The sequence below is a fragment of the Colius striatus genome, chromosome 3, assembly GCF_028858725.1.
Source record: "Colius striatus isolate bColStr4 chromosome 3, bColStr4.1.hap1, whole genome shotgun sequence".
Taxonomy (NCBI): domain Eukaryota; kingdom Metazoa; phylum Chordata; class Aves; order Coliiformes; family Coliidae; genus Colius; species Colius striatus.
This window is the reverse complement of record NC_084761.1, coordinates 5,298,760-5,324,549: the sequence shown is the minus strand read 5'-3', so window position 1 is coordinate 5,324,549 and position 25,790 is coordinate 5,298,760. Positions and strand designations below refer to the sequence as shown.

The following is a 25,790-nucleotide window of genomic DNA, read 5'->3' as shown; positions in this document are numbered from 1 at the left end:
AATCTGAATGCACCAGAGACTCAGGGAAAGCACGTGCAGGTTTCTTCCACATCAGCAGTCTCCTCCTCTGGCTAAGGAACAGCTTTCTGTGGGGAAGGCCACATCCCAGTGATCCACTTCCAGTACCAGCATCCTTGTGCTGCCAAGCTGGGCTGGGAAAGGACATGTTCTCACACCCCAAACAGGCCAAGGCTAAACGGGACTCTACTAGTGGAATTTAGCAGGTGCCAGGTAAGAATTGCTCAGAGAGTGATTACTCAGTCTCTTTGCTGTTATCTGCCTCAGATCTAGCTAGGAATGTTTAAATAAAACAACAATAAAACAATCCCCTACTTGAACTATGCCTTGAACTCCAGGCATTTTGAGGACTTTGGTAAAAAATTCCCTTGTAAAACAGAATTATATATGGGTACAACAGTTGCAAAGCAAAGTATTTTCACTTGTAAAACTAAAAGTGAACTTCACTTGGGGATGGCAAGCAAAATTCCAGCTGGAATAAGGAATACTTTTGTTTGAGATACGGAAACCTGGAGTCAGGTTTAGAAGTTTACTCTCAGAATTAGAGCTCTACAGTTTGGCACTTCATCCTGTCACACAGAATGTACTTGAGACATACAGACTTTTTACAGAAAATCTTAAGAAGCTGCATTACTCTGCCCCCAGAAACACCATCAGAATTTGATGTTAATTTTTAAACTAGTGAGTTTCACGAGAAGATAAACACTTCTTAGAGAGCTCTGCTCTCTGCCCATGCTGAGCTGTATTTCAATAAAATCATAAAATCTAAATGGGACTTGCCAAGCCCCATTTATTGCCTTTAAAGTGCTACTTTGCCACAGAAAGAGTTATACAGTATACTGCCTTTTAGCCAGAGGCCAAAATAAGAGTTTCATAACTTACAATATAAGCACTGATCTCCACAAATGCTTTTTTCCTGCATTAAAACCAAGAGAGATTTTTTTTTCCTGCATTAAAACCAAGAGAGTTTCACAAAATTAACTGCCATAGACAATATAAAGGGCAATCACTTAAGTTTTAATAACTAAGTTCACATTCCTGGCCCTTTTCTTCAAGTTGGCAGCAGCATTTGTTTAGTAAAGGCAGTACTTTTACTTGAGTGGTTTTAGTGCTTTCTCACATGAACCAGCACAGGACAACTTTCTCATTTTTTAAAAGGTAAGTTCATCCCTAGGGCAGATCTGTGTCCTTGACACTGTTAGTGTCAAGCTTTCAGAAGTACATCTTCAAAAGCGACTGCAATAAACCTTCACAAAGGCAGCTAGTGAGGTCAGCTCCAGCTTGCACAGTAAAATGACCACCCAGAAAAAAAACTAGAACATATCTTTATTTCCTCAACAGATTTTAAAACTGTCAAAGCTGCCACACATGAAATGCAAAAATCCTCCAAATGCACAAACTAGGCTGGCAGAAGCTAAACTTCATGCTGCAAAAAGTGGGATTTCATTTCAAAAGAATATAACAGTCTCTGAAAATATTCCCTCTGCTGCAAATAGATTCTGCTGAATTTCTAGTATCTGGCTAACTAAAAGATGGGAAACGAACAGACAAATATTTTGCAAAAGGAAGGACAAACAACCTTGTATTAACAAGGACATGGAACAGAATCCTACTCTCACAGATCAGAAAAGAATCTGAAAGCCACAGAAACAGTTCAGGACAATATTCTGTTTTATACACTTTTTGTGCTTTGGAAAACCTCCAGAATACCATTATTTTTGCACAAGCACTATATGGCTAAGAAAGCGTCACTTTATCTGTTTTCATGGCCCATAGCCATCATTTTAGCAAACAGGGCTGTGATTTGATAAAACAGATGTCAAACTTTGAAAACAAAGATGGGACAGAGATGTATGGCTTTAAAGCCACTGAGCAGTAACTGGCAGAATTACCTACTTGAAGTTAGTAGCAGCCACAGCCCCTAAGGCAGTATCTTCAGTTCACAAAGGAATTTGAAAGCAGATCAGTCTGGAACAAGAATTGGATGTTTTCATGCTCCTTAAAGATAAATCTGTTACGTAAGTTTTCAAGCATATCCATCCTTCTACAGATAGCCTTGCATTGATAATTATCTGTATTCATTGTCTTTTGAGCTGCAGTGCCCCTGATGTGTCATTTTTGTTTTACTTACCTATACATTCACAGCTTCCCACATGTCAGTACTAGCTGCTCTCCTTTTGGAATCCATCTCTCTTCTATTACTTACTCTTTCAAATGGGCTAAGATATCTCACTATTTGATTCAGGCTTATCATTATGCCTGAAAAACTCTTGAGAGCTTATAAGAGAACTATAAAACAAGAGTAGGCACTACTGGAAAAGCCTGCTTGAACAAAAATAGTGTACAGTTGTTGACAATGTGCAACATACAAGGAGGAACCAAATGGTCTTTGAAAACAATTCAAAAGGAAAAATGTCTTACATGAGATCCGAGATTTACCCCATCAAGATGTATTCTTCTCTCCACTTCCTCTTGCAAAGGCAAAGCCAAGAACAAGAGATTCATCCAAGCTCAAAGAGTCATCATTTGATTATAAGTTTCTGGTACATAGCCATTACAGTAAGATTTTAAGGTACAACAAGGCTGTATCCGAACCACTGGGATACAACAACGAATGTTATCCTGTTCATACAGGACACACATATAGTGCTGTTAAAAAGTCCATTTTTCTGAGACTTTTCCACAAGCTGTTTCCAACTGAATAAGAAAGGGAACCTTCATTTGTGCTCGAGGCAGCTAAACACTTTTTAAAGTGTTTCTGGAATGGATTCTCAATCCTAGAAGTCACAAAACAGAGCTTGGGAAGCCAAGAATAACAGTCAATTTGTCTTAGATCAGTTGTGACATCTTCCTAATTCTGTGAACCCTAACATTATAATCAGTGAAATTAATCAATTAAGCAGCAGTAGAGGTGTATGTTATGAGCTAACTTGGAGCTGCCTTAATTCAGGCCCAGTAATCAGAGTACAAACCAGGAAGAAGAGTCTGCAGTTGCACCTCTGAGGGCAGGAGCTGTCCCTGCCAGCACATGTGGGCAGGGCTGAGGTCTGTGCAGATGTACACAAACACACAGGCAGCTTTGCGAGACTGCTGCCAAATACAGCTGTGGGGTACACAAAGCATGGTACAAACTGTTCTGAAGCTTCACTGTTAAGCAGCCATAGAAACCAAACTGGACAAGGGGAACCACCTGCAGACTGGTAAGCTGCTGGAAGGTGCAGCAAGGACTGGTTGGGATGTACACACACACTGGCTGTGAGCATCTTAATCCCTCTGCTTCTGAAAGAATCCAGATCAGGCTAATTTCCTTTCCAAATGACAGCACAGCTGCCAGCAGGACACCTACTGATTTGCTTGCTGTTTATTTGCATGCTGTGCTTGCTTACTGCCTCCTGGACATCTATATCCAATTTTATCCACTTATTTCAGTTTACTTTGTATCTGAATGCACAAGACATCTCCCTGTACAGTATGCCTCTAAGCCTGTTATTCCTCAGAAGACTAAAGGGCTGGGCTTTAGAGAAAGCAATTCTATTGCACTTTTTCCCCTCTCATGCATTTCACAAGTGGTCAGCTTGTCTAATAACACCATACACTTCAAGACTCAGGTCTCATTATCTCGGAGTGTCTGCATCACAGTCCTTTGCACTCCAGATTGTCCTAGAGGTACAACACAATGCAATGGCAGATCATTGGCTGACTGCAGACACAGAAGACCTGAAAACCAATCCAGAGTTCAACAGGCTACTCAGCAGGTTACCTGCAAGAACTGCTTTCCTTCCCTTTATCTACATCAGTTTTCTCACCTGTACAGTCAGTTTAGGGAGAATTATCTCATTTGTGAATTGTTTTAAATGCTAAAGATGAGAAACAATTCGACATTCAGATACTACCCTTCTTTGCACATGCTGTGCTTTAGTATTATGAGCTATGATTCTATGATTTAGAATCATTGACCTCCAAGTTTGCATATGTAACCAGAGAAGGCAAACTCACTCCTGATACCGTTTTCCCGACACTCACACTGCTCCAGTACATAGAAACACTAATTACAGTAAGAAAGCCCAAGCCAATGCAACAAGAGCTGAAAAAAGTTGTCCTAAATTCAGTTTATAATCCAATAATCAGACAACAATAGGATTCTATATGGACTAGATCATCTTTCGAGATACTTCCAACCCTTAAGAGTCTGTGATTTAATAGGTAATTTCCTCATTGTAGAGCTTCCAAAAGGTACCATGTACCACTAGTACAATCCCTTTACACCAGTTAGAATTCCTTGCCTCAGATTAAAGGAGCAAAGACTCTTTTAAGAGCTCACATCCATGAGCCATGCCTTTGAACTACAGGGCAAAATCCAGTTTTTGTAAGCCTGAACATTCAGTACTGATTACAAAATTACTTGGAAATCTCCCACAATGGTTCTGTTTCTTTGCATGCCATCCTCTTCACTTTATTTTCCAAACAGAGGAGAATCACAGAGGCAAAAGCCAAGCCAGGCAAAGGCAAAGCTTTGGCTCAACAGCAACATGCTACTTGAAGGCACAAGGGAAGTGATACCAGGGAGGTCTCATGGCAAAGTCTGAGCTAGTGGCTTGGGTTTTGCATCACAAGCATTAGGTGGAAAACAAGAAAAGGACTGATGAATCTCAGCTGGAAGTGTAGCAGTAGGCCTCCATAAACACCATTACTGAAGATTTCCACTCAGCTGGTTGCAACACATTAAGAAGAGGAGTGCTGTTTGTAAAGCTAACCATGTTTTCCCCGCAGTATGCCTATATTTTGTCAGAGGTTTTGAGCCCTCGTGCTCCGTTCCCCTCCCCTCCCTTCCCCTCTTCTCTCCCCAGGCCCGTCCCAGGGTCCACTCGCGTGTCGAGGACGAGCCCTGCGGACTGTGCAGCAGCGAGGGGCACCACACCTTACACACGCGGCCCAACCGGCGGATAATGAACCCTCCTCTTCAGAAGGGTCCCCGAGGCCATGGGAAGGGCTGCGGGCTGCGCTTGCCTGGCATTCGTATGGCCCAGAACCGCGCTCAGGTGCGACACAAGGACTCCCCGAGGGTGCTGATCCGCCCGAGCGCGGAGCCGAACGCCAGCCCCTTCCCCGCGGCTGGCGGGGCCGCTGCCGCTCACCCGCACGTACGTGCTGGCCCAGCGGGAGCCGAGAGGACGAGGGGGGCGCGTCCAATCCCTCAGGAAGCCCCAGCGTCACCCCGCTGGTTGCAGGGGGGCGCTGGGGATGGGGACGGTGATGGAAGGGCGGCCGGCAGCCTCTCGCCGCGGGAAGGGCGTCGGAGGGGGCGGGCGAGGGCAGCCCGCTCTCCTTCATCGCAAGCCGAGCGGCAGGGTGGAACGTAAGGGACCCCGGCGCGGAGGCGCACCGCCGCCTGCGAGGAGAGAGGCGGCGAGAGAGAAGTGCCGGCGGGCTGGGGCTGCCCGGCAACCTGCGGCTGCCCGGCAACCTGCGGGCCCTTCACCCAGAGGGAACCACGGGGAGTCCTGCTAGTCGAGCAGGAGCGGGTCCCCGGGAGGGGAGCGCCGGAGGGCTCACGCAGCTTCGCCCCCCGCCCCGAACAGACAGCGTCCCGGCTGCCGGCCTCACGCGGTTCCGCCGCTCACCGGGGGCTGCGTCTCCTCCAGCCGCCGCGCTCCGTGGTCCCGGGGCCGTGCCGGGCAGCCGCCGCCACAGGCCCCCGCACTGACCGCCCGCTGCCTGCGCGGCCCCGCCGCCGCTCTCCGCACGGCCTCGCGCGCCCCAGCCAATCCGCGCCGCTGCCCGCGGCCCCGCACGCGGCGCGGCCAATGGGAGCGCGCGGCTGAGGCTCGCCCCCGGCGGCGCGGGGAGGGGCGGCGCTGAAGGCAGCCGCCACGCACCGGGCGGGCGGCAGCGCGGGGCCGGGGCTGCCCGAGGGCGGCGGGGGAAAGACGGGGACAGGGCCTCGGGAAACGCTGCCCACGGGACAGACGCCGCTGCGGGCTTGGAACCCGCACGCGAGAGAGCGGAGGTGGCGCACGCGGGCTACCTGTCGCGGCTGGCAGGGAAAGCGAGGAAGGCAATCCTCCATCCCACTGCTCTCACGAGCAGCTTGGAATTCAGCTTCCACTTGCACCTCGGACCGCTGCACTTCTCTCGGGTGCATCATGGCCTCGACAGCTGAATGGAGTGGAGCGGGGGGCTGTCTGCTAGTCGTGATGGGAACTGGGGTCTCCCCTCTTTGCAGCTTCACAAATACCTACCGTCTTTTCCTCCACCTGCAACCACTGAGGTATATTTCATTTAGCAAGGTCATTGTGGCTTTTAAAACAGCTCAGAAATACCAATTAAAGCTAGTATTGATGAAAAACTCCGAATTTAAAATCCAAGTCTTCACTAATATTTAAGCCCGACCTCGAACAAACACCTTTTTCTTGTAGACAGTAGTGGATGGAAGCAGCTAGATGTGATGCACACGGCCACAACATGCAGATGGCACACAAACACGTCCATCCAACATCACACATGTCCCTACCACCAACACAGTCCAGAATTCAGATGAGATCAGGTCAGCAGTGGAGCTGATGCATCAGTAAGCTTATAGACAGGATTAAGTCCCCTCTGAAAACATCAGCAATCAATCAGCTCTCTCCATGGTGTGGGAGTGGGACTGCTCAACAATATTAAGCTTTCACGATAGTTTCTCCATAAGCAAAGATGACACTGCTGCATTCTGTTGCTGCTTAGTTCAGCAACGTAGTGTTTGCAGACACAAAACTTCCCTTTAAACTCCCACTCACTAATAAATACTATGTAGCTCCTCCGCAACAGAAACTATTGTAAACACATTGATGCTACCTGGACTCTCAGCTCAACAGGATTCTAGGTCTCATTCCTGGTCTTGGTTTTGTTCAAAACTCAAGACGTGATTAGCAAAAGGCCAGAAGAAGCTTCTGAAACATCCACCTCCCCGCCCTTTCCTGAGACCAATACATTTCCTCTCCCCTTTCAGATAACTTCACAGGAGAACTCCTGCACTGGGATTCATAACAAGATGTATGTTTAGTCACAAGAGACAGGAGATGTCAGACCCTGCCTAACTCTCAAGTATCTCCACTGAAGGCTCCAAGGAGTATCCTGGAGCAGGTATCACAGCAGAGCAGCTGGAGGCCATTAGACAGGAGAGCTGAATGGGACAGATGCAAGGCAGAAATGCTGCAGGCACAGAGCTGGAGCTGTTCTGTTTGCTGCAAGCATTATCAATTTGCAGATGGTGTTACAAGACCCTTCTATCCCCACACACATCACTTGAAGCTAGGCCATCTATGCTTCTCCATTTCCACTTATCCTGGGTAGGACCCTGACATCTGTCAGTTTATTACAGTAAGAAAGAGTTAATGGTCCAAAATTGCAAGACAGGCAGCAATTTAGCAGTTACAAAAACCTTTGCATCAGAAAGGATAATGAAGCACTGGAACAGATTTCCGGGAGAAATAAAGGTTCTCTATCATAAGAGTCTCTAATATGAAAGAAGGTAAACAGCCATCAGGCTTCTCAGATGACTACAATTCTGCCATGAGAGGAAAACTGAGCAGATAATTTCTTGGTGTGCCTTCTGATCAACACACAATGTAAACCTGCTACGGACGTCCCATCGAGTAGGAATTGAGTTGGGTCATTACAGAGCAGTAAACTTTACTTTTCTCACTGCATCTTCTGTCCAACTCACTGTTAATTTCCTTGCCTAACTCATTATATGTATTTTTCCTCATTTTTGAGGCAGGAGTTAATGTTACTTTTACATTATTATCAACATCTTACTTGCCACTATCTGATCCACTACCAAATATAGCCACTATTCAAAGGGAAACCCTTTCTTGAAGAATGGAGAGATGGTGCACCTCACAAGTTCCCAATGTGCAGTCACTTGTTCTAGCACCAAACTGCACTCAAAGCCTGGAAAGGTATTTTTGGATCATATCCCCACAACAAATTGTTTTCTCCTTCCTTTCCAAGTAAGTTATTTCCTTTGGAGTTGGTGCTAGCATGTTATTTTCATTGCCTGATGAGCTCAAGTCTTAAAGAGCATAAACATAAAACAAGACTCCTGTTCTTTCAGAATCATGAGAAACTGGAGAGAACAAAATCCATCAGAAAAAGGAATTTTTTAGAGTACAATTTGCTGCCACTACCCCATTACAAAAGAAACCCTCTCATACAAAGGAAGCAGGAGCTTAAGGAATACACCTGCCTTGCTGAAGAAGCCAAGGATGCTTCTTTGCATCTCCTCTTCCCAACACCACTGGGACTGGCTTAGGCAAGCAATCTGTAAACACACACACACACACAAAGGGATGGAGATATGATGTTTTTTCATTTGGGTGCTGTTAAAAGAAACCCTGTATGCCATCTGCTGGAAGCAGCCTCTGAGCAGCACGCTCTGCCAACACACCTGACAGCACTCTGCTGCTGGCCTAGAGGATGGGTTTCCCAAGCTCAACCTTGACCATGTTGGTGCTCCAACTTTCTGCACAGACACACAGGACACACAGAAAGTCAGGGTCGAGATGAGTGGCACAAAAGCAGGATGAAGTCTGCAAGAAAATAGAAGCCTTTGGACCTTTTGCCAAAGCATTTGACAGCCTAACAGAAAGAAGTGTCTCATTGTCAAATAGTCCTACTACTTGACTGGAACCTCCAAAGACTGTCACCTCCCCTTGCTTTCTTCTGCACAGGACACACCATGCTTACCTAGTCAGTCTGATGTAACTCTCTAGGTGTCATCACCCTAATTAGCAATTTATACTTGGTCCTATGAAAAACACTGCATAACCTTCTCTTTAGAGGATAGGGGGAAAATGAAAAAGGGCCAGAGCTTCTACTACACACACAAGAGTCTGAAAAGAAACAGCTTGTTTCTAGCAGCTGTGGCAGATCTCATTCAAGACTAGAACCTGACTGGTTTTGGTTAACAATAATTAGTTTATCTCTGACAATGTCTTCGAATAAATGAAAACAAGTCTTGGAATGCAGGAAGAAATGAAGAATTATTACTTACTCACTAGCTCAATTCCTTCTCCATTTTCTATTTCTTGTCACATGGATCTTAAGAAAATTTTCAGTCCCTAACCTTTGGGATTAATCTACAGGAAAGCTCTTTTCTGCCAACTGTATTTTTCAGGTTATGAACACCACAATCACGCTCAGGAGGTGAACTGCATTTTAAAGACATATTGCTAAGCATTAAGTGAATAAGTCTCAATTTCCTTTCAAACTGAAAAATCTCTATGAGTTTGAGGCAGGCAGCTACCTCTGACCTTTCACAAGCAGATACACAGGAATTCAGCATCCACTTTTCAGCAGCAGTCTTTAGTTTTCTGTGCTCAGCACCAACAACTGCCTTTAAAATAATCAGCAGCATTTGGCCTTAATGCTTCCGTCAATCTGACTACTGGTAACTGTGGCCTCAGGCACACGACTGAGAGAAATCAGCTTGCTAAAATGCCGTGTACTGTTAAGAAGACAGTTTCATACAACCCCAAAGAGGATCCACTGCCAACAAAATGGTCTGTTCTCTCTTTATACCCCTAGCAGCAAAACTGTACTGATGGCCTTGTTTTGCATCACAGGAGTTAGTTGGATTAGATCTCATTGATCTGATGAAGAAATGCAATTAGACTTCCTTGGAATCAAAAAACCTGATTCAGATTGCACAGCTGCTATAACCAACACTACAGGAGGGAAAAATTTACAACTAGAACATAAAATAAGCACAGAGGGTTGAAAGCAGACTGCTTCTGCAGTAGCTGCCTATTCTTTTATGAAAAGAACACTAGAGGAAGAAAACCTCACACATCATGATCAAGTTTACTTGTAAGCATCATCCAGGCATTTGGGCTCCTGAATGTCCCATTACTTTCCAGGAATCCCCCAGCCACTTCCAAACCACTAACCCCTACCCTCCCATTACTTTTTTGGAGTTCCCTGGGCTGCTTCCTGACAGTCCTCACCACTCTTGTCTTTCCAGCAAAACTCCAACACTACTTTCTAGGATTTCCTCAGTTTTGTAGGAATCCCTCAGCCTCCCCAAATCCTGCTGAGTTTCCAAGAATTCCTTGTGCTGCATTCTAGAACCACTATGGATCACTCCCTGACCCTTGCTATTTTCAGGGAATCTCATGTTCTATCCAAGATTTCTCCCATTTTGTTTTGTAATTAATAAAGTTCTTTGCTGTTTTTTTCCCCTTGGTCTCTAGCAAGATGTGGGTCCATGCTTCAGAAAGTGTAATGAATCTTCATAAAATCATATAATACTGCAAGGCCCTTGGTAAAGCACGTTTAAGTCTTTCCAAAATTGACTCTAGTCACTTTTATTGTTGTGAAATAATCAATTTAATAATTTACTTTAAGCACATTGTGTCTACTAGAGACAAGCAAGTATTATATTGGTTCCTTAACAAAAGATGTGGGAATCCATTGGGACATTGATCTTGACATATAAGACAGCAGAAATCTCAAACAGACAAAACTATTTATTCAAGAACATGTCCACCAGAACGAAACCCCAAACATCAGAACAAACCAACCAGTCCTGGAAATGGGAGCACCACAAAGCCCTTAATTTGCTGGTCACAATGATAAAGGACTGGAGCTAGTAGTATATGGAGAAGTTCATGAGAACAACTGAGTCAATTAATAGACAACCTGATGGGATTGATCTACTATAAAACTTTGAGGTTTGATTTCAGTCTTTCTAATGAAACAGAAGTCCCTACCACATACACAAGATTATGTCCACTTTTTCTTAGAATGTTTCCTGAAAACCCCAAACTGCTGGAGGCAGCCTCCTAAAGCTACTGTTTAAAAGTAATTAAACAGGACTTTTAAAGATCCTTTCCATGGTAACATCATCTCTAATACACACATCTGCAAGTGTAGGTGAGAAAGGATGAACTATGTATTCAAGCTAAACTGTTACTCTAAGATACAATATTGTTAAACCAGAAAGGAACAGGGTGTTTAACAAACTGTAAAATGTTTTGACTCAAAGTGTTGTACAGCAGATGGAGCTACAAGTATGGTCTATGAATAGCCACCTACATGTGAGAACATACAGTGATAATAAATATACATAATGTATCCTATCAAGTGACTATCTTAAACAACTTTTCTCCCCAATGCAAAATGACACACATCAGTTCACTTTTGTGAACAAATGTTCACAACAAAGAAGCTCTCCAAGAAATGTGATCAGCTTACAACGCTCATTTAAATGTCACAGAAAAGTTCAAGTTCTTCTTTTGATCAGTATCTCAAATTAGGTTATCCATGTTCCTCTTAAGACAAAAGCAGGACAGGGATGTCTACCATCTTTATCAGTGAGGAGACTAAGGAAGGACATGTGTTATTTCACTGTACACCAGTGACAAAAGTAAAAGTTTGCTTCAAGCAAGATTCCTTCTGGAAGATCATTTTTCCATCCATTATCACAATTGCCAAGAAAACTGGGACACTCCTTTATCAGAAATAGATGCAATTCAAGAGCTCCACAGGTTCCCCTCCATCTCCCCTGCTTCCCTCTCTCCCCAAAACAATCCATCTGGCTGACCAATGGGGTGCATGCAAATCTGGAAGCAGGCCAAGTGCAGAATGACTTTATTTAGAAGAGGAGCAAGTCAGTTTTCCAAATGACATCCTTCCAAGCTTGGCTCCATGGCAGAGCAGAAACAATCAATTTCAGATTAAGTACCTACCTTTTCTTCCTTCCCCTTCACAGAAATAAAGGACTTGTAGGAACAAGCAATGCTGACTAGAAACATTGTCTCTTTCTTCTTTTTTTCCCTACTAGCTATGAAGTGATCAAAAAGAGGTATATGACTAGGCCAGCAGAATTCTAAAAGGTTTTACAATGAAATGTGCAAACTCTCCCCCAGTAGCTCAGCAGTCTGAGACCATCCAACCTGACACGACATCTTGTAAGAGTTGTAAAGTATCACACAATTAGCACTGGGCTGTTGTGTACACACTGACATCTTCTCCCTCTCAAAATCATATTTTCTCTCCTTTCTGTCTGGCTAAAAATCAAGGCAAATTGTGTTTAACACACAGTAAAAAAAAAAAAACAAACCAAAAAAACCAGCCAGGTATAAGAAAGGACTGCCAAAAAAACCAATCTAACAAGATTACTTACTACAATACTCCAAAATTTAGAGATCATCACAGGAGCACACTATTTTTTAAATCATGCTTTATTCAGAAAAAAAAAATCCTTCTTGATTGCAGAAATACCAACAGTGTGCTCAAGGCATTATCATTTTACGCACTAATTTGTTTCCCAATTATAATCTGTATGCTCAAGAGTAAACAATCCCTCACTTTTAATCATCTTAATAAACAATGAACTATTAAAGGTGTAAATTTGTATGTTGAGTTCTGAAAACACCTACTATGAATTACATATTTAAAGTATCATTGAAGTCAAAACTGAAAAGGTGGCATCCATGCTCAATATCCTTAAGTAGCAGTGCATAATTCTCTGGCAAGACATGCTATATTATCTCTCATAAACACCATAAGGCTAAAGCATTGTGAGACTCTTGTGTTCTTAGAATTGTTGCCTATTTTTGACTATTCCTTATAATCAATGAAAAGGATCATCTCCGAGTTTGCAATTCGGCCTTTAAACTCAGTCACTGAACCCTCAAAGCTGTTGTTTCACCTCAATTGAAAGATTATCTTTGTTTCTTTACATGGAAATTCCGCTTCAGCTTGCTCCCCAAGCAGCCATGGTGTTTGTATTTGCTCAACCAAAGATACAACTATAGAAATCTTTGTCAGACGTTAATTTAAGCCAGTTGCAGTAAAATGGCTGAACTTTACTTTACAGTATCTCTCTACTCACATGAGTTTCTGTTGATGATTCCAAAGACTTTCAAAAGTCCTGTGCAAGCAAAAATCTTCTGTAACTGCACATATTATTTCACATCAGCTCAAATTAATTTCTTGATACAGCCTTCAAAAAATCCCACTTAAACAAGCAGCTACATTCAAAACCAGTTGCTTTCAGTTAATCTACCAAAGTTAACAATATTACAACACAGCAAACAAACAAAAAGAAATTGGATTAAAATACAATTTTGTATCTTTGAAGTTCAAACGAGAGTTTTGAGAGAGAAGTTCTGTGTTAATCTAGGCAGATACGTGCTAATGTCATTTTTGCTTTGACTATACTCAGAGGAAAAGGCCATTGTCATCTAATAACCTTTCATCTCATTAAAGAACACAAAAAGAACATGTCTTCATACATATAAACAAGTTATGAAATAATTGACCTAAGCCACTTGAACTAAAGCAAATGCAAGATAGACTTTCAACCCAATGCTTCTAATATAATATATGCACACTCTGGAACTGCTTCATCAAGAATCCAGGAGGCACAAGAGTTTCCAGTGTCCAATGAGCAAGTGGTACAAACATAATACAACACATAAAACTTCTTAAAAGTACAAGTGGACTTTTAATTCCATGAATAACATTGGAGAGATTTCACTAATATGTTGCATTTTAATCCAAAAGCTAAGAAACTGAACTTGCCTCCCACTTGTAGGGGTAAGACATTCTCGGTCGCTTCCTCCCCAGCCTCATATGTTGAGGGTAGAATTTCAAACATTTAAAAAGCAATAGCATACCACATCACTTCACGTGGTGTCTGCTCACCCTCAAGAGAAAGGACAGAACAGCTTAAAATTCCAGCAAGACAATATAGCTCCAAGACCTCTATGGAGTATTTAAAAGGCTCAAACAAAATGCATCTTGTTTCCTTTCAGTTCAGACAGCAGCCACAAATTAGAATTATTTAGACAGGAAAAACTGAAAATTATGGCCTAGGTGTAATAAACAGCTTGTTTAAAACAAAACCTAAGAAGGACAAACAAGTCTCACCCTAGAACACTGTTACATAAACGTCCATAAACACAAATAATGTGGAACTGGGATGAGACCAAGAACAGTGTCCATATTCAGAAAACTAAAAAGGAAAATGCATGACATCTGCAAATCAGCCACATGGAAAAGGTTAAACACCTCTCTGTCAGGCTCTAAAACCTAAGTCATCATCCCAAAGAGCAAGTCACTGTATCACTGTCACCGTGTGCTCTGAAGATAAATATTAAACAGCTTCGTAACAGCAACATCAAAGAAACCATGTCCTAAGTGCCAAACCCCAAACTTACTGAAGTCAAGCAAATCTGCAGACTAATACTTTCTGAGAACAGTTCTACCAGGAAAATGCTTTTCTTCAGATGAAAATCCTTCTTTAAGGAATCTTCAAAAAAGCTTTTACCCTTTATCTAGCTAAAGATCTTCTATTTTCTCATGTTCCTGTCATGTTAGGCGTTCAGCAATGACCTTCCACAGTTCCTGTAGGAGTGGAAAAAAATACAAACAGGTATTTTCTCACATCAGTAGGTTGCAGTTAAAAAAGTTCAACATGTCCACTCAAAGACAACTTTTAAGACATACTCAATGCTTCCTCCTATACATAGTATCCATCTGTGGATAGATACTAAATCCATTTCTGTAATCTCATAGAACAAACACCAAATTATCTTTGAGACAGAGCAACAGAACTAATTTCATCATTCTTGTACCAGGTGTTTTTTTTGTTTAAAGAAAAGATTTGTATCACTCAACTTGCTTGAAAATAATTTCATTGTTCTGCCTGACCTTCTGCAGAATTTTGACTGATAACTTTGCTCTTTCTCTTACCCTATCTTGACAAATACTTACAATAATGCCAGTAAAAATGCAACTGAAAAAATAGTCAATTTACTAAGGAATCAAGATCTCACAAATGCACATCTCAGACAAACATCCCCCTCCTGAAACTGTTGAAGAATGAGGATGAAAAACAACCACTTTCTTTTCAGAGAATGAACTAATATAGGCTTTACAAAAGATTATTAAGCAGACTATCAGATACATTTCACCACAACATCTTGAATTCTGGCAATATACTTCATGATAAATAAAAAATGTAGGTGTTTCAAAAATGCACATGTTTCAAAGACCAGTAGCCCTCTGCAAAAAGGCTAGAGGATGAGTTTATACATTTAGGTATACTCCAGGTTACATCAGTGTACTTATAAAACTTGTTTTAAATTTTTGCATGCATGTCTTATGCCTGAAGGTATCAGCATTAAGTAAAATAAATCGGACTGTGGTATGTTGACTACAGGAACATCATTTTTTTTGGTAACAGATTTGCAATCCAGTACAAGATTTGCAAGTTCTCTGAGAAGATCTATTAGACTGTATTGTTCCAGAAGCTAGTGAGCTGTTAGCTACTCTACATAATACTCCTAAGGGCAGACAATTGGAAAAACAATGGTGAAAGAGAACCCTAAGTGCTTGGGAGGTAATTAGATAACTACAAATATTGTATCTGACATATTTGACAATTACAGAACTTTATGGCTATCTGCTAATATGGCTAATTGACTTCTTCATAGATACCAGAATATTAGTTCCTGAACTCTGAACTAACTAAAACTATGAAGTGAAAGCTCTTCTATAAGCAAAAAATAAATTAGGAGAGAGATTGGTCCCATTTCCTAGTCAATCACAAAAACTGTACTTTACAAAGTAATGGAGATTGTTTCTGCACCACTGAGGAAACAAGTGCAATCTGAGCCACTGTGCTCCTGCTGATAGCAAAGGCTACGTTATGTCAATCTAACATAGATTGTGTAAGCACAAAGAAGAATCTTTTTAAAACAACAGAAAGCAAAACGAAATTAAATGAAAAGGTAATGTTTATTCTCCTGTTCTTCCTTTATGTTAAGTAAACAGCTGAAAACTAATTTGGGATGATTAGCCAAACACATTACATTTATTCTAATACATGTCACTTACCAACTGCTCAATTCGTTCATAAACAAGAAACTGGCAGAAATCAAGCTTAATGGGCTCCACAGTATATTTCATTTTTCTACCTTGGAGGTTCTCCAAATCATTTAGAGTATTTCTGAAATGACTGTAGGCTTCACATGTAATATCCATATGTCTTAAAGTGAAGTTCAGCCTGGCAAAAGAATATTTAATTGAAAGTGTTGCTCCTATCCACGCATCTTAAAGGGCTATGCAACTTTCCTCAGCTAACAGAACAGGTGGGTCCTCTCAGTGTAACTAACTAACTTCCACAGCTGAAAAACAACTAACTCCCCTGCTATTCCTGAAAAGCAAACAAGGCTTACGTTTGCATTAATAGACAATAACTCTTGGATGAATCTTGCCATGGACTTTAAGGCACCTCACCACAACAGAATCACTGGCTTGGCTCCCTGACAAACACTTGGCAACAAGTCTTATAAATAGCTATTGCTTAATTATCTCTAGAGATTGAAACAAAGCTTATTTATATATTAGGTTACGAGTGGACTGCAACACATGACCACTTAAAAACATCCAAGGATTCCTTGAAAGAAAGCACAGAGGAACTGTTACAGAAGTATTTAAGCTGGAGAACTTCTTGTCAGGCACTACAGAATACATCAGCCTAGCCACCTATTTACCCCCATTTGTACAGAGGTTATCTGATGCAAGACAAAGGTAGGACAACAAAAGCCAAACTCTCGTGTAACTCAAATCCTGAACTGATAAAAATTAAGCATGTATAAAAACAAATGCTTGTCTTGAGCATATGTTGCAGAATGTGATCAACTAAAACAGTGAAAATTAGAAGCCAGTCTTCAATCAAATCAGATGTTTCTTCCACATAAAGCAAGCACATGAAGTTTTTAGTGCCTTTTAAGTTCTTGGTAATACCTACCTCTTTTCTAACGCTAGGTAAACTGTGCAAGAATTTCTTAAGTTGTGTGTGATTCTGTACAATGTTCTGAACAAGGCATCTGTCAGGTCATCATCATAGAACACTGCAAAAAAGAGAGTTTAAGAGCATAAAATATGACTGTATAGGTGTACTATTTACTTAAGTGTCAGGCATGAAACAATTCTAATCACCTAAGTCACTGTTTTAACTAAATCTAAGTATAATAAATCTAATCATATTTTAATGGCAATAACTGACAAGATGATCAGGGAACTGGAGCATCTTATGAAGAAAGGCTGTGGGACCTGGGACTGTTCAGCCTGAAGAAGAGGAGACTGAGGGAGAATCTCATTAATACTTACAAGTATTTGAGAAGTGTATGTCAAGGAGGATGGGGCAACACTTTTTTCAGTAGTGTCCAGTGATAGGACAAAGGGTAACGGACAAAAGCTGCAACACAAAAGTTCCACTTAAACTTAAGGAAAAATTTCTTTACTGTTGAAGAGAGGGAGCCCTGGCACAGGCTGTCCAGGGAGGGTGTGGAGGCCCCTTCTCTGGAGGTTTTCAAAACCTGCCTGGACATGTTTCCGAGTGACCTGATCTAGGTGGAGCTGCTTAAGCAGGGGGGTTGGACTGGATGATCTCTAAAGGTCCCTTCCAACATCTACCATCCTGTGATTCTGTGACACTGTCATAATATCCACTGCTGCTATTTATGTCAGACTTTCTCTAAAGATTTCCCTCCTTTCAATGGAAATAATTTCAGTCTGAGAACTTAGAAAACTTCAACAAGCTTTCTCTCAGCCTGGAAATATCTTCTCCAAAGCTAAAAAAGACAGGACATCATGATGTATAGAGAGTCTATTTCTTACAAAAAAGACAGTGACCAATATACTATTAGAACCATATCTCCTTGGAAAACAGTCTTGCCACATCTTTCAATATCAGAACTAAAACCAATCCTCTTTTGTTTATCTATCAAAACAACAATGGCTTTCCCATACAGATAAGGTAGACTGCCATTTTTCAATCTTTCACTTAAATAAGCCAAAAAAAAAAACCCACCAAACAAAAATCCCAGAGATATCCAAAGACTATATTGCCAAGTGCAGCATCTGAAAATGTTTTTCACATTACAGAGTGTATTAGTCTCCCCATCTATTTATCATTATTTGCACAGAGGTTATCTGATGCAAGAGAAAGTCAGGACAACAAAACTCTTTTGAAAGTCAAATTCATCACTTCTTTGTGATTATGTTTTTTGAGTAATTTATTTAGTCACAAGTAATTACCACAGCAAATGAAAGAAAAAGCTAATTGTCAACATCTGTCCTCCTATTGCTAATTCAGTAACACTTCAGGCAGAGCTTTGAGAAATGAGGTAAGGATCTGACCTATTAGAATTTGAAACCAAACAAGCTATGTTTAAATTATTACTCATAGATTTAAAAGCTTACTGTTTGTATTTTCCTACCATCAGCTGCCATTATCACAGTACAGTGGTTGTGCAAATCAGCAATCTCTTCCTCAGACCAGCTGTAAGGAGCTTCAGGCTCTGTAACAAATAATATGTTTTTGTTGTACATGATTAAATGTCTCAAATGATTGACAGCTAGAAAAAAGAAACTTCTTAACTCAGTATTCATCTGCTACTCCATAAATGGAGTACCCCACTGAAGGTAAATCAGAGACTTTCTCCATTCTTTGCTTGCTTTGTTTTATGTCCAATCCTCCCCAAAGGCTGACTGGCAGAAGGTTTTCCTTGACTTTAGAATTTCCAGTCAATTATTATCCCATAGTGACATCACAGATCTAACTAGATTAAAATAAATACTTCTTTAAATAACAAAATAAATGTATCTTCATACAAGTTTTGATTAAGTTTCCCATTTCACCATGTTTTTTAAAATTTAGCCTTTGCCAAAACATAGCAGCTTTCCCTGAAAGCCTAAAAAACATAAAGCCTTTTCAAATGGCAGTATCAAATACATTCACTAACCAGAATTTTTTGAGCTCCAAGAGAGGCTTTTGAATGAGTAAAAGATGTTTTCACCTGCTTAAATAGTTGTTCTATTTTTTTCAGAAGCACTACATCAAATCCAACTGATTAAATAAAAATCTACAAAGCAGGTTTCATACAACCTAGTGTTAAAATTTCATGTTGATCTTGCAACCACTAGAAAGCGATTTGCTTTACTATCATTAATTGCACTTCAAATGTGAATCAAGTTAGTTGTCTTTACTTTGCTAAAAGTAACAAAACACATTCCCTTGGTAAATATTTAAAACACGCATTCACCATGACAGTTAAAACAAGTATTTATGTATCTTCAAAGCACTATCTGTCCTCTCCATCACCTTTTATAGTTTTGTATTCCTGGAGTCATAAGACACACAATATCATCACATCAACTCCACATCATTGTGCCTGGATTCCAATATTACCACATAACAGACACATCTTTTTTGCATCTCTGGTTTTTGACCAAACTAAAGGACAACCATCACTTGTTTATTCTCAGCCCATCAGTAACCCCTTCCTTACTCATTCACACAGCAGTGATGCACCCAAAAACAACAGTGTACTTTCAACTATTTATAGAGGTGTGTGTGCTGGAGGACTTAATGAACAATGTAATAAGCTTTCTTGATGGCTCTAATAGGAAAAAACCCTCAAATAAACCACTAAACCCTATCTGAAAGGACCTATTGTAAGTACTTACCAGTGCAGAATTCATCCTTCAGCCAGTCCAGTTCCTTTACTTTAACTTCCCCTCCTGTGGGTGAAGAAAGATCACATCAGTCACAAATGGCCTTTCAGACAGTACCTAAGCAAAAGTAAAGAGTCAAAATCTGTAGTGAAGCAAGTGATGAAGATGTATTGTACAGACATGTGAAACAAAGATGAACATCAAACCCTTTACTATACAAAACCAGTTACCCATTCACAAGAGATCCAGATGAATTTAATGGTGAAAAAGACAATTTATGTTCTCTTTTACACGTAGCAACAGCAAAATACGTCTGCTTTCCAACACTCCTCCTCTGCCATTTACCCTCAATTTATATGACCCTTGGTACCTGGATATGTGTGATCCTCCCAGATGCCTCAGTAAAACTCACACAATGACTGTGTAGGAGCTACAGCTGGTCTTAAATGATGACCAGGGAAAGAGTATTTTTCTCTTCTCAAAACGAAGCTGTCCCATTACAGACCCCATGTAGATATCTTGCATCTTTCTCTTTAAATGAGTCACATTTAACCAAGACAAAGATGCTAGATAGTCAAAGACTGTGCTGCTTAATCCCGAAGCAGTTCATGTCTTGGCAACTGCACAAATTCTGCCTCTATAGCACTTACCTCCTGGCTCTATCAGGTGTTTATTTAAAGCCACATTTTGTTCACACATGGCCAGAAGATCTTCACCAACATCTGGAAAAAAAAGGGATCATGATATTCAAAGTAAGAATATTTTGCATGGGCATGCACACCTGTGATCTTTCAGACTAATACTCTAAGCTTCTCTCAAGATGAAGAGATGAAGGAAAATTCAGAACTCTATCAACTGCCCCTTGCTTTTGTCTTTTAGTACTAAACTCTGAGCCACCCTTGAAGAATGAAGTTAGATGCCTGTACTATCTATTTTAATCTAGGCCCACTATCTTGAGGTCATGGTAATGTATCTTGCTTTTAAACTCTTGAGCTTAAAAGTAGTACTGCTTTTTTCAATCTGCTGAAAAAGTTCTTGTCATTTTTCAGTAACCAACACAGCTTTACACATGTTAATGAAGAAAATATTAACTGCAACTGAACAGGTGAGGATGAAAATGCCAGGATGATGGCACTGCTTTGTGAAGTTTTATGAATATCTTTAATACAAATAATTGTCTTACCTGTGCAATAAACTCTCTTGGCAACTGTTCCCATGATAATGCTTGTGATTCCAGTGCCACCTCCAAGCTCTAGCACCGAGCAACACCTGAATGTGTCTCGTTTAAACAGAATGTAATCAGCAAGAAGAAAGGCTGCACGCCAGACCTGTGCATAAGAAAAGCAGGTAAAACTGAGTAACTTCTGAAGCCCAGTCCATGAAGAGCAAGATAGAACAAGGGAGAATACATACTTGTTTACCAACATCTTCTAGGGGGGTTGCCATAGTATGTTCTGGGAAAATGAAAGTGGAGCACAAATAATTATCTCAAAATGTTGCTTAAATCAAGTTCCACAGTTGCAAATTTGAAAATCAAGTCACGTTGCCCTTTGAAATATAGAACTAAACACTCTTCATTCTGTATAATAATGCTAGATAAGCTGAAACCTCCACTCTGAGTACTGTTTCCCATGGTATACTATTGCCTAAATGACTGGTAATGGTAAATTCACTATGACAGCATTATGTGTTATTTTTATTATCTCCTTTCACTTAACAACCACTGCTCCACTTCTAAAGAAAACCTACTTTTCTTTTGTTTTACACAAACATATTTCTTGCATTTCCCCTTCACTGTAAGCCTGCCATTTACCTATTTTAACAACATTACTGCAAGCGTGTTCTTGCTCTTCATCTTCAAAAGCATCTTCTTTCCCTTTCATTAGAATTACAGGATACACTTTGTTCCTCAAAAGATCATCCGCTTCTAAATCAGAGGCACTTCGAGGCCTTCTGACCACTTCCAAGTCTCCATCATCATCTAGCAGAGCTTCTACTCCTTCACTATTTAATTCTCCTTCTTTTTTCAGATTATTCCTGTCCTTGTCACACAGTTCATCTTCACTTCTGTACTGGTGTTCTCTTTCTGTTTTAGCTTCTCTCACGTGTTTCTCAGATGCTGAATTGTCTGTGTTCCAAAGGAGTTTGAAGTATGACAGGAATACTGTAAGAACACAGAGCCAGGGAAAAAGTGCCAGGTAAGAATAGAATCTATGTACAACTTCCACATGCATGAAATTTTGTTATGCATTTCACATGTTAAAAATCTAGAGGATATATGGATAACTTGAAATATAGTTCAATTTGCTATGAAGAAATATTTCTGTTATTAAGTTCTGTCAGAAATAAGCAAAGCACTTTCCCAGTCTGCAGGCTGACTCAGCCACAATCCACACTTCCATCTGCTTTAGGAACATGTATTTTAACAACTGGCAGAAGGGAGGTTTTCTTCCTCCAAAGGATCTTCTGTTGAGACAAGCTCAAACCAAATTGAAAGAAGAATTAAGACAAGCTAGAATTTGTTTCTTTGAGTTAAGATTCAATTCCTACCTTATAAGAAACAAACGTGTTCTAGTAAAAAGCAAGTAGGAATTACTTCAAGTCTTGAAATCAGCTTAGTATGAGTAGGAGAAAGCAGAAATAAACTCACAGGAAACAGCCTGCCAAAGCCAGACATGCTGACACGTTTTTTTCTTTAACTTCTTCAAACTGAATCTTTGAGGAGATTAAATTAATAAAGCCATTGTTCTCAATAAACCAATTAAAGAAAACCCTTTTGCAGCTATCATCCAGTGATGTCAGCATCCAAACATGGACCTTGCAATTATAATTATAGGAATCTGTATTGTCTGTAAACAACACATGGGAAAGAACAGGCATTTGTCTGTTTCTTCTATCAAGAATAAATAAATAGGCAAGATATGACTAGTGAAAAAAGTCAATATCACCAGGGTCCTTAGAAGAATGTCTTAGAATTATGTTCATTTACACCAAAAGGGAAGAGATAAGGTGCTTGCCACCGTTGCTTTCAATAATTTCTCAATTTATGGAGTTCTATTCCAGTTTCTTTAGAAAGCAAAATTTGTCTACTGTAACCTGAGAGCTCTTCTCTAGAGAGACCATTCTCAGCTAGACCTAATAAAATCTTCATTGCCTATCCTAGCTCAGTAATTTCTTTAGTCATTTCCTGTCTGCGTGACAACCAGATCAAATCTATTTGAATATTTAACAAATTGGATGATGCTATCAACAAACGAAATGCTTTTGTTCTCCAAGTCCATTCTGATCATCTGCATGTTCCACAGCATTTCAAAAGGTGTAAGGTAAAACTGACCCAAAGCAGCAGAAACTAAATCCCTGTGAGGTTCTACACACCAGTTCTTGTCTTAACTAAAGGAATTTCCCAAGACAAGTACATTCAGAGTAGGTAGCACATGCTGTCATTTCGTTGAAAGGTTCCTTTCATCAAGCAAAGTCACAGCAAATAAATGTTAAGCACTTTGAAGATACACCACAGCATTCATCACCTTGTTTTGACCTGATCAGGGTCAAAATTATAACCTGTTTCTTTGCCAAAGCCAAAGTAATGATTTTTTACATATATCATCTGCAAGAGTTATACTTTTAATGTCACAACTGGGTTAAAAAAACAATTTGTGCTTCTGTGGCAGCAGAAGCAGTACTCTTCTGCAGGACACTTCACCAGCAGCTTCAAGGTCAGTTTCCTTGACAACTTATAGAAACCTACAAGCTGGCAGTCAGAGGCATTTGCCAATTAGTCTCCACCACAGCTTTGACTCTTCAAATTATAGAAGTCAGTCTATTCTGAGCTTTCTTGTTGTCACTTTGTTAAAAAACAAATACCCCCTCAAATCCAAGCTGTTAAAAGCCTCTGGGATAGATGGTAAATCACCACATAAAGAGTTTATTAAATTGCATATATTAATTACTGATCAATTTTATTTAAAACTCTAGTTACGCTATTTAAAACCCCTGGCTTCTCATCTTTTTGTATGCAAGAAACATCCCAGCGTTTTAACATGATGCTCAAAATGTTATATTGAGATCACAGCTAAATGAACAATTAAATAAGTACAATTAAACTTGTAAGCAAGTTAATTTGGTTACATCTTCTCAGAAAGTAATCTAAAATTTCTTTTTTACGATAGGCTGTCTACAAATTCTACATGAATAGTTTTCATTACTGTAGTTAAATTCATGAGGAGAATGCAGCTACCTTTCTTCTTAAAGACTGAGTAGGAACTGATTCTGTTTCTAACTGGTACAAAATATGTAATGATTAACATCAACCAGTCAAAGAAGGATATGAAAACACTCAAAATACAGCTCCATCAGTCCAAACAGCCATTACCTGGTTGTCCAACTGCATTCAGTCGTACCATGAGATGCCTTTTGTTTGGACAGTGTAAGTGAACATCAGAAAGTACAGTGTCACTTTTAAAGGTGCAGTTATCCATCTCCACCTCTGTTACATCTACCATGATGTGCTGGTGAGAGGAACATCTACAGTATCCAAGTAGTCCTCTGTGAAGTGGTGTCACGAGGTGATTTGATGCTCTTCTGCTAACAGGCTTCAAGTAGCAGTTCTGCTCAACAAGATAACCTCACAAGATCGTATCTGAGAAGACCTCAAGCAAGAAGTGATCACGTAAGCTCCACCATGGTCCAACAAGACAGCAAGTTGCACATCAGTATATTCAACCTAAAACCAAACACAGACGGCTTTTAGTGATTTCCTGACACTCCTTGAATGTTGCTCCAGAGATATTTTAGAATAGAAATATTTTAGAAGTTTAGAATATTTTCTAATATAAAATATGTTCTCTTTTACAATGCTCCAAAGAATCATCTAGTTAGTGTTAGCTCACTGTCAGACATCATGTATTTTAGGAAAAGCTACTAATCAGCTTTGTGTTAAAAACAAACCTCCCGGAAAAAACCCAGATGTTACTATGAATGCACAGACTAACAATGCTAAATCAAGGTCTTCCAAGGAAAATAATGCCTTGTGTGCACAACTTCACCCTTTAAAGGATCTTTTCTCTGGATTTTCTCAGAAATGCACACAACTAATTAAATGCATTATCATAGGTCAGTCCCCTAGAAAAAGGAGAATCTGACTTTCCTGGAGAAAAATCAGCTCTTTTTTTATCCCTCCATTAACTGGGCAGTTCATGTCTCTCATCTTTGGTGCTCTTTATTCTTTCCCAGATAAAAACAGAACACAGAAACACCAGAAATCATCCTCATCACTTAATGCCCAAGGCTGAGTTGCATCTCTGTCCTAAGGCACAATTTAATTACCTCTTCTGAACAGACATTTATTTCCCCACGCTCCATAAAACTTGACATTCTGATGTAGAGTTAAATGAAACACTAATGAACCATAGATCTGAAAACAAAATTTATGTCTTGGATCACACACAAAAATAATCCAGCATTATGAGAGCGATTTAGTTAAGAGAGACATCCAGGTCTCCCCAGCTATAAGCAGCCCTAATACTTCTCATGTAAAAACCATTGTGTTGTCATTAACATCTCAGAAGACTTGGAAGACTAAGCTACACTTGCTATTATCTGCTTGTGCTTGAACAAGATCGCAAAAACATGTGTAAAATGCTTCAAGTTATACAGGCAGCCGTCATAACTTCACTTACAACACTCTATTAAAACCTAATCCAGCCTCCAAACCCGCCCTTTGCAGCAGCAACCCGTGCACAAACTGCACTCGATGCCAGGCCACAAACCGCCGTTTCCCCGCGCGCCGCGGAGGGGCCGGGGCCGCTGCGCGCTGTCAGCGGAGCGCTGGGCGCCGTTCCGCGCTGAGGGCGCAGCCCGACGCCCTCACCTCCCGCCGTCCCGCGGCGCCGGCGCGGCCCGCAGGCAGGCCCGAGGCGGGCTGGGCGCCGGCAGCGGGAAGGCGCCAAGGCGAGCGCGTCCCCTCAGCGAGCCTGCCGGGGCGACCCGGAGCCGCAGCCCCCCACCTGCGGCCGCTGGGCACCTCCCGCCGCCATTTCGGAGGCGACGGCTCCTTCCGGCGCGCAGCTGACGCCGCGCCCCGGCAGCCCCCGCGGTGCCCGGCCGAGCAGCGCCTGGGCGGTCGCCGCCGAGCCCGGGGGCTGCGGTGCGTGGGTCACAACGCGGCCCTCAGGCTGCAAGTGGCGCCGTGGGGTTTCCCCGTGTTCCTATAGGGTCCTTCAGAATTACCCATCGCTAGACCCTGTGTACAGAATCTG

The 25,790-nt window shown here is 41.0% G+C and overlaps 2 protein-coding genes across 4 annotated transcripts in view; both read right to left on the bottom strand.

The window, feature by feature from the left end:
* The window catches only part of ABAT (4-aminobutyrate aminotransferase), a 56,720-nt gene extending 50,982 nt beyond the window's left edge, over positions 1–5,738 (bottom strand). The window contains exon 1 of the mRNA XM_061993010.1: positions 5,640–5,738. The gene's annotated coding sequence lies outside the window, so the exon portion shown is untranslated. The remainder of the gene's footprint in view (positions 1–5,639) is intronic.
* A 7,623-nt stretch (positions 5,739–13,361) lies between these two features.
* METTL22 (methyltransferase 22, Kin17 lysine) lies at positions 13,362–25,590 on the bottom strand. Of its 3 annotated transcripts, none has more exons than XM_061992729.1 (11): positions 25,539–25,590; positions 23,906–24,256; positions 21,347–21,697; positions 20,947–20,987; positions 20,717–20,861; positions 20,184–20,255; positions 19,546–19,599; positions 18,297–18,377; positions 16,823–16,925; positions 15,907–16,075; positions 13,362–14,412 (listed from the first exon to the last, which is right to left on the bottom strand). In XM_061992729.1, exons 2-11 carry the CDS (start codon positions 24,033–24,035, stop codon positions 14,377–14,379), a joined length of 1,182 nt encoding a protein of 393 aa, XP_061848713.1. In that variant the 5' UTR covers positions 24,036–24,256; positions 25,539–25,590; the 3' UTR covers positions 13,362–14,376. The 3 variants fall into 3 exon arrangements, with proteins under 3 accessions (XP_061848713.1, XP_061848715.1, XP_061848714.1); XM_061992731.1 differs by lacking the exon at positions 25,539–25,590 and adding an exon at positions 25,403–25,475; XM_061992730.1 differs by lacking the exon at positions 25,539–25,590 and adding an exon at positions 25,212–25,386.
* Positions 25,591–25,790: the final 200 nt, after the last annotated feature.

Coding starts and splice junctions, on each gene's coding strand:
- METTL22 (XM_061992729.1), bottom strand. CDS start 24,035: ATGGTAGATGTAACAGAGGTGGAGATGGATAACTGCACCTTTAAAAGT. Junction 19,600..20,183: donor ACACCTGATAGAGCCAGGAG/GTAAGTGCTATA, acceptor CTTCACCCACAG/GAGGGGAAGTTAAAGTAAAG. Junction 16,076..16,822: donor TACCTAGCGTTAGAAAAGAG/GTAGGTATTACC, acceptor TTCTTTTGCCAG/GCTGAACTTCACTTTAAGAC.